At 40.6% G+C, this 12,154-nt stretch overlaps 1 protein-coding gene across 1 annotated transcript in view; it reads left to right on the top strand.

Annotated features, from left to right (window-relative positions):
- The first annotated feature begins 3,298 nt into the window (after window positions 1–3,298).
- The window catches only part of VSIG1 (V-set and immunoglobulin domain containing 1), a 33,275-nt gene continuing 24,419 nt past the window's right edge, over window positions 3,299–12,154 (top strand). The window contains exon 1 of the mRNA XM_019955450.2: window positions 3,299–3,476. Within this exon, the coding sequence (XP_019811009.2) occupies window positions 3,428–3,476 (49 nt within the window). The 5' untranslated portion in view covers window positions 3,299–3,427. The remainder of the gene's footprint in view (window positions 3,477–12,154) is intronic.

Genomic DNA, 12,154 nt, shown 5'->3' on the forward strand with positions numbered 1-12,154 from the left:
AAACAGAGAACAAAAATGTTTCCTGGAGGGGGGGAGTGATTTATAGAACAATCTATATTATGATTGCCTTTCCTTTAAAAAAAACCCACCTCATATGCCTGTATGTAAATTCATAGAAAGGCTGAGAAAAATGCAAAACTCCCATTGCTTGTGATCATGGCATGCGATTACACACATGGGTGAGAGAATGGGGCTTTCTCTGCAGGTGAGAGAATGGGGCTTTCGTTTTATCCTCTGTATGCTTCTTTGTTCTTTGATATCCCTTCACAAGCAAAATGTAACTTTTGTAATTTTTAAGTATAAAAACGAGGGAAAAATCAGATACTGCCAGTTTCTGAATGTTCCCAAGGAAGAACCCTGGAGGCAGTAGCATGTTTGTTACTACAAATTCACACTGGGCCACTGTGCATTGTGATGGGAGGGACAGCATCAAATGCGTGTTATGTGGCCTTGGGAAAGACACAACATTTCTGAGCCTCCATTTTCTTATATAGAGAATGTAGATAATACCTGCCCTATCTATTTTATTGTTAGTTGTGAAGATAAAATGGAAAAACAGTTCTAAAAATTGTGAAGCTCTGTAAAACTGTGCAAGATATTTGATAATATTTCATGTCCCAGTTAATGATTTGATTCTTCTGAGCGATAGTCAGTGATACCAAATTCAGTTCAAAGTGGAAACTTTATCTCTTAGAGTTTATTTTCACAGAGCGCTACCTGTCCAAGTTAGGTCACACATAGCAGCAGTGCAGGCATTTTACTTAAATCCTCTAGAGTGTTTTGTGTTTGTATGAGAGATTCTGTCTGATGCTGCGGGATTTTAGCAATAGCTTTAAGCCAGCCCCTCCTCTCCCCATCTCAGGGTCAACCATCTTGGATATACTGAATTAATTAACAGGGTCTTCTTAGCACTTGCTTTATGCTTAGCACTCCCCTGTGGGCGGGAGGCCAGACGTTCAGGTTTGCTTGGGACTGTCATGATTTATACTATCTGTCCCATGTAATTGGAGAAGAAAATGGCAACCCACTCCAGTGTTCTTGACTGGAGAATCCCATGGACAGAGGAGCCTGGCAGGCTATAATCCATGGCTTCGCAGAGTCAGATATGACTGAGTGACTAAGCATAGCACAGCACAAGACCCTCCCTCAGGGAAGCCTAGGTACCCAAAGGGCCAGTATACCATGTGGGTGGCAGCGGGGTCGGGTGCAAAAGGGAAGGTGGGTGACAAAGACGTGTAATGGTTATTTGGGGGAAAAAGCATTGCCTTGCACTCAACCTGTGTCTTGAGAAAGGAAAGGAATGTTCTTTCTCTGCCACCTGCAACTCTTCTTCTCCCCTACCCTGTATTGCCCAGCACCCAGAATTCAAGCCAGTGCTAGAGTATGCTCTGTGTGGGTTTGGGAACAAGACTTCATTTAAGCATTGCTTTAGCAGGAAATATGTATTCTTGGATTCAACAATGGGCTAACCAATACATTTTGGGACACGCTCCTTCTTAACTTGGGAACTGCCTGTATAAGACCTGGTCCCCATCCTGGAGGGGCTCATAGACAGTTGATGTAGGGGAGACCTCATTAATACACAGACTACTGAAGAGTAATCTGGTACCAACTGAGGGTATTGGATTTAAGTATAATACAGATTTATCCAAGAGGGAGCCCAGAGAGAGGCGGTTTGTGTGCTCTTCAAAATTTTCACATAGGACAGTATGACTGATCTGTGCTAAGAATATGCTTAGATAGCAAGAGGAGAAAGTTCTAAGTAGGGATCGAGTTCACTGGAAGCCAAGGTTTGGCATCAGACATGAGCATGGACAGGGAATGCTTCGAGAAGGTATGATATGTGATGAGAGCAAATGGCTTTCTGAGGAGTGGTGGGAAGTTCGCTTGGCTGAGATGAGATGGTGTCAAATGCTTTCTGTAACTTAAAGTTCATAAAATATATCACTGCAATTTGTACATATTTCATGCGATTGAACACTCTTTGGGGCAATAACTTTTGACAGCATTTTTCAGGTGGACGATTTAACATGACTTAAATTCAGGTGAGGCATGGGCAAGATCTTAGAAGGTTGGGAATCCAAATTAAGGACTTTGGACTTGATGAAAGAGTCCCTTGTAGTGTCATTGAAGATGCTTGATCAGGGTTGGAACACTGACATGTGGCTGGTACAGAGACTGAAGGAGAAAGGAGTGAAGAGAGGGCCCATTTAGGAAGCTGCTACAGTAGGCCAGGGGTGGAGACCTGAGTACCGGGACCAGGATGGAAGAAACAAATCTGAGAACCATAGTAGAGACGGAAACACCAAGACTTAGAGATTACAAGGGAAGAGCCAAAGGAGGCCCGTATGTATCTCAGGGTTAGTTAAGCATGAGGGCAACTTTGTTAAATGTTGATGTTCAGTTGAAGGCTTCTCACTTATGCAGCCTGCCATTCCCTTCTAGTGAACCCCCTTTCTAAGTTAACCCTGTGGCACCTATTCAGTATCCTAATTCTGCAAAAATTCAGACTCATCCAGTGGAAGTCTTAGCTCATTTATTTACTTACCTCATTTTACAAAATTGCTCATGTGTGCTCAGTTGTGTCTGACTCTGTGACCCCATGGACTGTAGCCCTCAAGGCTCCTCTATCCATTTTCCAGGTAAGAATACTGGAATGGGTTACCATTTCTTCCTCCAGTGGATCTTACTGACCCAGGGATCAAACCTGCATCTCCTGCATTGCAGGCAGATTCTTTACCTGCTGAACCATCGGGCAAGTCCAACCAATTTGCAAAATTAGGTGAATGAATAAATGCTACAGGGTTTCTAACTTGGAAGACAAAAACATGAAATTCACTCTACTACTAGGGCTTCAAAAAAGTGTGATGTGTCCAAAGTTTGTTCGCATAGAAATTGGATGCTTTCTTGCTTCAACTCCCCCATGCCCTTCCTGTGAACCCTGTCTCCTGAGAAAATCTTAGAACATTAATTTGCTAACTTAATTTGTAAAAGGTTAGTGAATCAATGCCATAAGGCATTTATGGAAATATTTGAAATTAATTAACCTTGTCAACTTTTATTTATATAGGTTTTCTTCCAATTATATCTTTTCCCCTCAAGTATAACTTCTTAATAAGATTAATTTTAAACAATAAAATAGGAATCTGTGTACAAAGAACTTTAAGAATTTAAATATGTGGGTTTATCATTAACACAGTAGCAAATATATCAAGGAAACACGCCCCATGAAAAACATTTCAAAGAAACACACGTCTGCTCTGAGAAAGGTCTGTAACCAATAAGTAAGCCCCAAGAAGCTTGTTTGCTTGGTGATGCCGGCAGATAAGCCTGGCAAACCTCGGTGTGACTGAAGAAGTCAGTTTGAGACTCAGCCTAGCTCAGGCAAGCTACTGGACCTTGACTGCGCTCAGCGAACCTCAGCACAATGGGGTTAACATTTTGGAAGGTGTTTCTGATTCTCAACTGCCTTGCAGGTAAGCGGGGGGTGGATCCCCAGCCCACTAAAGATCTTTGGGAATGGAGTTTCCTTTTAAACTGAGATTGCAATTATTTTTGTACATAGAATATTCCCCTCCTATGCTTAAAAGGAACTATATTAGTGTGCTAAGTAAAACAATTTTCAGAAAACTTGCTTAGCAAATATGTGCTATGCTAATATTTTGGGAACCCAGGCTGTAAATAAAATTGTTTTATGTAGCTTCTGAATTAGAATTCCCCCCACCCCCCAAATTGCAGTATCTTTCTTTTTTTAGCTTGAAGGTTGAACAGATGAATTTACTCAGAAGCTGAAGTTTGTGCCAAGGATACTTTTTTCCCTCTGTTTTACTTGACTGTTTCCTTCAAATTCATTTTGATCAATTTGCTAAACCTGGCTGGGAGCGCCTGTCATGCTTAACTATCTAACATTTCCTAAGAATTGTACTTTTCAAAGCATAAGATGGTATTTAGGAAAATATGTGAGTAATTTATCGTTGTGCACAATCTTGGTGTTTTTAGGGGTTTGGGCAAAACAAAATCATTTTTAGAGTCAAATCCTAATATTGGTAGACCCAGGAGAGATCACTAATTCAGAAAAATCCCTTGGCTAGTTTTTTCAGATACCAGATATATTTTGAATCTCTTCTTATGATAAATTAGGTCCATGGTAGATTCAATAAAATTGTTTATCCAAGAAATGTCTTTGCAACCCCATGGACTATACAGTCCATAATACTGGAGTGGGTAGCCTTTCCCTTCTCCAGGGGATCTTCCCAACCCAGGGATCGAACCCAGGTCTCCCACATTGCAGGCGGATTCTTTACCAGCTGAGCCACAAGGGAAGCCCTAAGTAATATTAGGCAGTTATTAGAATGAGGTTTACTAAGCATATTTAACAACATAAGAAAATGTTCAAGATAAAATACTAAGTGAAAAGCAGGATATACCCACATGCCTAGAATAAATTCTTAGAAGGTTATGTACCAAACTGTTCATGATGATTATCTCTGGCTGATGGGATTATAGATGATTTTAATCTTATTCCCCAGCCTTTTCATACTTTCAATGGTTTCTACAAAGAACACTGTATTACACTATGTTTATCATCAGAAATGTTACTTTTCAAAACTATATGATATTTAGTAATAATTCTCTAAATGTTCATTGCTAAATGTTTAAGCAGACATGTTCTGTGGAGTTACCAGAAGGCAATACTACATTTATCCAGTGATCTAGCCAGGACTTAGAGCTGGAAAAAGCTGCCTTTCTCAATTTCCATCCTGGTGGGAACATATGTTCCTATTTTCCCTTTCCCCCAAGAATATTCATTTTACACCTTAACTTTAGACAGTGAAAGTCTTTGTCCCTTTTAAAGAGATTCCAGTCATTAGCTAATTGGGTCGCCATGGGCCTTCTACAGCAGCCTCTAAAATCACACCTGTAGTCAACACCTACCTCCCTCTCTGAGGCCTAACTCTGGCCTATACTAGATACCATTTTGGAACAGTTACAAAAGTGGCTTCTACTATAACTAATGTAGATACAGTTTTTACTGATTATAAATGTAATGTATGGTCTTTGTAGACAGTTGGAAATATGGAAACATATAAATAAGAAAATAAAAGTCACCAGAAATCTTATCAGAGATTCTGGTGAATTTCTTATTTTTTTTCCTCTTGCAAATTGAGTTTATATCTTGTATACAATTTTTTTATTGTTTAAAAACTTACTTAGATGATCTCAGGATCTTACTTGTGACTTGCTGAACAAAGCCCAGAGTTACCAATAAATACTTCAGAGCCTTTGTTTTTAAGTTACTGTCTAACTGATTTTGCTAATGCATAGTGTACATATATAATCTAGCTGGCCCAACAAAATGTGGTAGTGTCAGTCTAGCAGATAGAATGGAAATATGGTACAATATATTGTTTGCAGTGCTTACATATGTATGGAAGTCAGAGAAAGAAAGAATTCAGTAAGCTATGCCTGGTATTAGTAGTGTCCATCAGTTGATCCAGAAATGGCTGTGAGGCAGCTGGTAGCGTTTCCATCAACGTGCAATTTGATGTGTTATCTGGACTTGTTTCCTGGTCAGGAAGAATGTCACATTTTCGGTGTCAAGCATGGTGCTTGGCACATAGTGGGCACATAGGAAATGTTTACTTAAAAGTAATTACCTTCTGAAATCCTGCCATTTGTGACATGGATGGACCTTAAGGACATTATGCTAAGTGAGATAAGTCAGAGAGAGACAAACACTGTATGATCTCACTCATACGTGGAATCTGAAAAAACAGCAACCTGAATTCATGGAAACAGAGAGTATAGTGGTGGTTACCAGGGATGGTGGTTGTGGGATAATGGGGGTGATGTTGATCAAACGGTACAAACTTTCAGTTAGAAGATAAGTAAGAACTAGGGATCTAATGTACAGCATGATGACTATAATTGACAATACTGTATACCTGAAAGTTATTTAGAGAGTAGATCTTAAATATTGTCACCACAAAAAAGAAATGGTAATTATGTGATGTGATGAAAGTGTTAGTTAATGCTTTGGTGGTAATCATTTTGCAATATATGTCAAATCAACACTTTGTACAGCTTAAACTTATACAATGTTATATGTAAATTGTATCTGAGTAAAGGTAGAAAAATAAAAGAGTGAGTTACCTTCTCAAACCCCAAACATTCAGAAATGATTTTCACATGCATATATAAAATGAATTCTTTGGACAACTAAGCAAGACACATTTTATTTTAGTGAAAGCCTTTCTATTGACTTGTAAGGAAGTCAGGTATATTCCACTTCAGGAAAATAATTTTATTGAAAAAAATCTTCAAAAAGTTCAAGCATATCATTTTAGATGCTTGTAGTATAGTCACCTGTTTGAAAGATATGTTAATGTTTCCATTTTCACAAGGTATGTGCTATGCATTTTAATGCAGTAATATATTTGAACTTTAGTCAGATCCATAAAGTTAGTGATCACTTGATTATTGCCTAACTCAAAAACGAAGCAATTTTACATGAAGTTGCTTGAACATAGGAGAAGGCAATGGCACCTCACTCAGGTACTCTTTCCTGGAAAATCCCATGGACCGAGGAGCCTGGTGGGCTGCAGTCCATGGGGTCACTAAGAGTCTGACAGGACTGAGCGACTTCACTTTCACTTATCACTTTCATGCATTGGAGAAGGAAATGGCAACCCACTCCAGTGTTCTTGCCTGGAGAATCCCAGGGACGGCGGAGCCTGGTGGGCTGCCGTCTATGGGGTTGCACAGAGTCAGACACAACTGAAGCGACTTAGCAGCAGCAGCTTGAAATTAAATCACTTAAATTGCAACAGGTCAAATATGTCTTTTTGGTATGTTAGAATAATAATCCCCCTAAGCAAAGAGCCTGTCACATTGTAGGCATTAAATAGATGAATGAACAATCATTACCAAAACATGAGGCATTTAAAATCTGTTTAGAGTGTTGATTAACTCAAGTGTATACACCTTGGATTATTTTACTTTAATAGTATGCACTGATTTTTAAAAGCAGTCATACATATTTCAACCATGTATGTGTTCTTTGGGTGCGGGGGTGTTTTTTTAATTCAGCCAGGTCAGTGAGTGAAATTGCAGTCCTCAATTTTGTTTAAATCAGGTGCTAGTCTTTATTTTGCTGTATAGTCAGAGTCTTGTCAATGTATAGGTGTTTTTTTTTTCCTTCTTCAATTTTTAAATAATTTCTCAATTTAGACTAAATGAATCCAAAGAAAGGGAACATTTTTTTTCCCCTGACACACACACAATCACTTTCAGTTTAAGACTAAATTTTACTTTTCACTATCCACATGTGGCTATTCACATATAACTTAATTCAAATTAAATAAACTAAGAAATTCAGTTCTTCAGTTGCACTAGCAACATTTCAGGTGCTCCATAACTGCATGTGGGTAATGGGCTTCCCCAGGGGGTGGCTCAGACAGTAAAGAATTCGCTTGCAATTCAGGAGACTTGGGTCCGATCCCTGGGTTGGAAAGATCCCCTGAAGAAGGAAATGGTAACCCACTCCAGTATTCTTGCCTGGGAAATCCCATGGACAAAGGAGACTGGTGGACTAACACTTTCATGCCCTCAGCAGTGAAAGCGTGAAGTCCTAACTGCTGGGGTCACAAAGAGTTGAACACAACAACTGACATTTTTACTTTTTCACTTTGAATGGCTACTTTTATCATGGAAAGTTCTATTGGACAGTGCTAGACTAGGCAGTGATCTCAGAGGCTTAAGTAATGTTCACTAATGAATGATGTGACATTTTTAAAAACTTCATCTGGAAATATATAACTCTTAGCTCTGAAGTGCATTGTCATTATATTAGAGATGGACAGTTCTGAAAACTGTCTTTTCTTCATAATTTAAGGATTGATTATGGTGCTGAGTATTGGGAATCAGGGCAATAAAAATGGTCTGGGAATATTGCCTTGCCAATTGTTACCTATTTATAGAACAACATGTTGTATCCTTAAAAATATTTTGTCTCACAATAGATTTGGAGGTTACTGTACTTATTCTGAGGTGATATTGTTGAGCTTTTATACATGTCATGTACATATTTATATGTGCTAAATTGCGTCAGTTGTGTCTGACTCTGTGCACCCCTATGGACGCCCAGGCTTCTCTGTCTGCCAGGCTTCTCCAGGCAAGAGTACTGGAGTGCATTGCTGTGCCCTCCTCCAGGGGATCTTCCAGACCCAGGGATAGAACCCATGACTCTTACGTCTCCTGCATTGGCAGGCTAGTTCTTTACCACTAGCACCATATTTATATGGCTTCTATTAAAAATACGTTGAAAATATTTAAATCAGATTGTTACCAACTCCTTGATTTTCATTTGCCTCCATTCTGGTCTGTGCTATATAAATGGTTCATGGTGCATTGACATGGCACGCAGAGATTGTGTCTGTCTTGTTCATTATTATTTCCCCAGTGTTAGCACTGTTCATGGCATAAAATAGGTGCTCAGCAGATATTAGTTGATAGGCATCACGACTTTTTCCGTGGCTTGCTTTGTGTGAGAATTGTGTTTACTCTGCCTTTAGGCACTTTTGTTGAGAGCAGCTCTTAGAGGCTTTTCTGTTTTGTTGTGTGTGTGTGTGTGTGTGTGTGTGTGTGTGTGTTTTACTTTACCTATCAAAAGTTATTACCATTACCCAGTCCCATAATGGGCTTCCCTTGTGGCTCAGCTGGTAAGGAATCGACCTGCAATGTGGGAGACCTGGGTTTGACCCCTGGTTTGGGAAGATCCCCTGGAGAAGGGAAAGGCTTCCCACTCCAGTATTCTGGCCTGGGGAATTCTATGGACTGTATAGTACATGGGGTTGCAAAGAGTCGGACATGACTGAGTGACTTTCACTTCACTTTATTTCAATTCCATAGAAGATTTTGGGATGTAAACTAGAGGACAAAAATGACCGCCAAATAATATCTTCAAAATCCCTTTTTTAGAGGAAAGTTTATGGTAACTTTAATGGTCACCAAATCCTCATTCTATCCCTTTAATTTTGGGTGCTTTAAATACATTTGGAAGTCACTATTTGCACATAACCAGGGACGGAGAAGGCAATGGCACCCCACTCCAGTACTTTGGCCTAGAAAATCCCATGGATGGAGGAGCCTAGTAGGCTGTAGTCCATGGGGTTGCGAAGAGTCGGATACAACAGAGCAACTTCACTTTCACTTTTCACTTTCATGTATTGGAGAAGGAAATGGCAACCCACTCCAGTGTTCTTGCCTAGAGAATCCCAGGGACAGGGGAGCCTGGTGGGCTGCCGTCTATGGGGTTGCACAGAGTTGGACACGACTGTAGTGACTTAGCAGCAGCAGCAGCAGGGATGGATGTGCCTAACTTCCAGGAGAAAAGAAATGGGCTTTTGAGGGCAGGAGAGTCACTTAGCGATCTCCAGTGAATTTTCCATCAAAAAGAGTAGCTGCTTTCTGCACTGCAACTTTGTTTTGGGAGGAGATGTTATAGGAACCAGGAATGCATAGGAAGGAGAACATTGGGAGAAGGAAAACTGCGTGGAGTCATAAGATGCTGCGTGAGTGCTTACCCTAAAATACTTCTCTCAATTCATCAAGACATTGATGTAAACAGCCAACTCTGGGAGAGAAGCAACTGGATCAGATGACCTGGCTGTGACAGAGAACACGGCTATTGAGTCCAGGAAACTAGGGGTAATCAGTACAATAGTTTGCTTTTCTTTAAAATTTTCAAAATGTTTGTTAAATCCCTGAGTTCCTTTTGCCTGACCACTGTCACTAAGAAAAAAAAAAAAAAAACTAAAGTCATCTTTGGGAAGGGGGCCAGGAATTTGTCCTTCTGTACTATTTCCTCTGATCTTCCTGTCATCTTTATATCTTCATCCTGTCCCAACCCTGAGGGTAGCTAGTGTTCTCATTCTAGCCCCCCTGCAGCATAGAGAGCATCTTTTAAACTTGACCATTTTTTAACAACTGCCTGACAGTCATGTTCCACCCTGGAGAGCTTCTATATTCTATGCTCTGACTTTGCAATGGATAATAACCAGTTATTCAAATGAGCTAATGCCTCTATAAAGTGAAAGTGAAGTCACTCAGTCATGTCCAACTCTTGGCCACCCCATGGACTGTAGCCTACCATGCTCATCTGTCCATGGGATTTTCCAGGCAAGAGTACTGGAGTGGGTTGCCATGTCCTTCTCCAGAAAATCTTCCCAACCCAGGAATCAAACCCAGGTCCCCTGCGTTGTAGGCAGACACTTTACCGTTTGATCCACCAGGGAAGATACTATGCCTCTATAGTGTTATCCAAAGTAACATCGCCTGTAACATCCCTTGGGAAAATGCTGGGATAGTACTAAGGATTTCAAGTACACTGGTAGGCTGAATTTTGGAGTAGGAGGCTCTTCGGTGTTCCTCCAAATCATATGGGCAGCAGATTATTTTGTAAGGTCAACAGTTCTCAAACATCGTGGTCTCAGGCCCTTTTTACAGTCTTAAATCTTGAAGGAGATTTCTGGTTTGGACAAAATGACACAGATATGTTTCTCCTTGCTTCTCCCTGCTAAGCACAAGTATAAACCCTCCCTGGAAATAATGCAAGAGACGACCAAAGGAGAACTCAGAAAGATATTAAGAAGAAAGCAGGGCTTTCCCTGGTGGCTTGGTGATGAAGAATCTGCCTGCCAATGCAGGAGACGTGGGTTTGACCCCTGATCTGGGAAGATCCTGCATGCCGCTGAGCAACTAAGCCCGTGTGCCACAACTGTTGAGCCTGTGCTCTAGAGCCCTTGCCCCACAAGAGAAGCCACCGCAGTGAAGAAGCCTGCGCACTGCAGCCACAGAGTAGCCCCCTCTCTCACAAGCTAGAGAAAAACCTGCACAGCAACGAAGACCCAGCACAGCCAAAAATGAATGAATGAAAATTATTTAAAAAGAAGAAAGAAAGAAAACTTGCTTGGGACCCTGGAAACAACAGAGAGGCAGGGTGTCTTATGTCTCTTTACCCAAAGGAGGACGGGAACCCAGAATGAATGGGAGTCCCTTTGACATCAGATGAGCTAAACACACTGGCAGGGGGGAATCATCAGGAGTCCCGCCAACAATAGTAGACAAAAGAAGCAATCTCCTTCCTCACTGGGCCTGAGATTCACTACTTTCACCTAGCGATACTGAGGTGGGAGGGTGGAACAGAAAAGAGGGATGAAGTCACAGCAAGTACCTGGTTCTAGAAGGCTCTTGTCTCTCCTCCCCCAAACAGAGACACCAGAATAGCTGGGGGTTCCAGTAGGAGTATCTTGCCATACCTATCCCCAGCCAAGAGACACCCAGCAGCCTGACCTGGGGAAATGTTTCCACCCACTCAGGCAACAGGGTCAGCGATGTACAGAAGCCCTGCTGACTCCAGATAACCAAACAGACCAAAACAATACCACAAAGACCGAAAATTAAACTAGCATTAGAAATACAGCCCACAAAGTAGGCTGAGACCTATGCACAGAACATAAATAAAATGGACTATCTGCTAAAATGAAAGATTTAAAATAGGAGTTTCCTAACATAATAGACAAAATGTCTATAGGTTTTGACAAATGTATAATCACATATGTCTACCATTATATTATTGTACAGAGTATTTTCACTGTCCTAAAAATCCCTTTTGCTCTACCTATTGATGCCTTCCTCTATACCAGCACCTTTCAACCATTGATCTGTTTACTGTCTCCATAATTTTGCCTTTTCCAGAATGTCACTTAAGTTGGAATCACACAGTGTGTAGCCTTTTCAGATTGACTTCTTTAACTTAGGAATATGCATTTAAGATTTCTCCGTGTCTTTTCACAGCTTGATAACTCATTGATTTTCAGCGCTGAGTAACATTGCATTGTCTGGATATACCACAGTTTTTTAATCCATTCCCCTACTGAAGGACGTCTTGGCTGCTTCCAGGTTGTAGCAGTTATAAATAAATCTTCTGTAAACATCCCTGTGTGTATTTTTGTGTGTGGACATATGTTTTCAGCTTCTTTGGTTAAATATCAAGGAACACAATTGGTGGATAGTGTGGTCAGAGTATGTTTAGTTTTGTAAGAAACCACCAAACTGTCTCAAAGTGGATGTACCATTTTGCCTTTCCACCAGC

Source organism: Bos indicus, chromosome X, assembly GCF_029378745.1.
Source record: "Bos indicus isolate NIAB-ARS_2022 breed Sahiwal x Tharparkar chromosome X, NIAB-ARS_B.indTharparkar_mat_pri_1.0, whole genome shotgun sequence".
Classification (NCBI taxonomy): Eukaryota; Metazoa; Chordata; class Mammalia; order Artiodactyla; family Bovidae; genus Bos; species Bos indicus.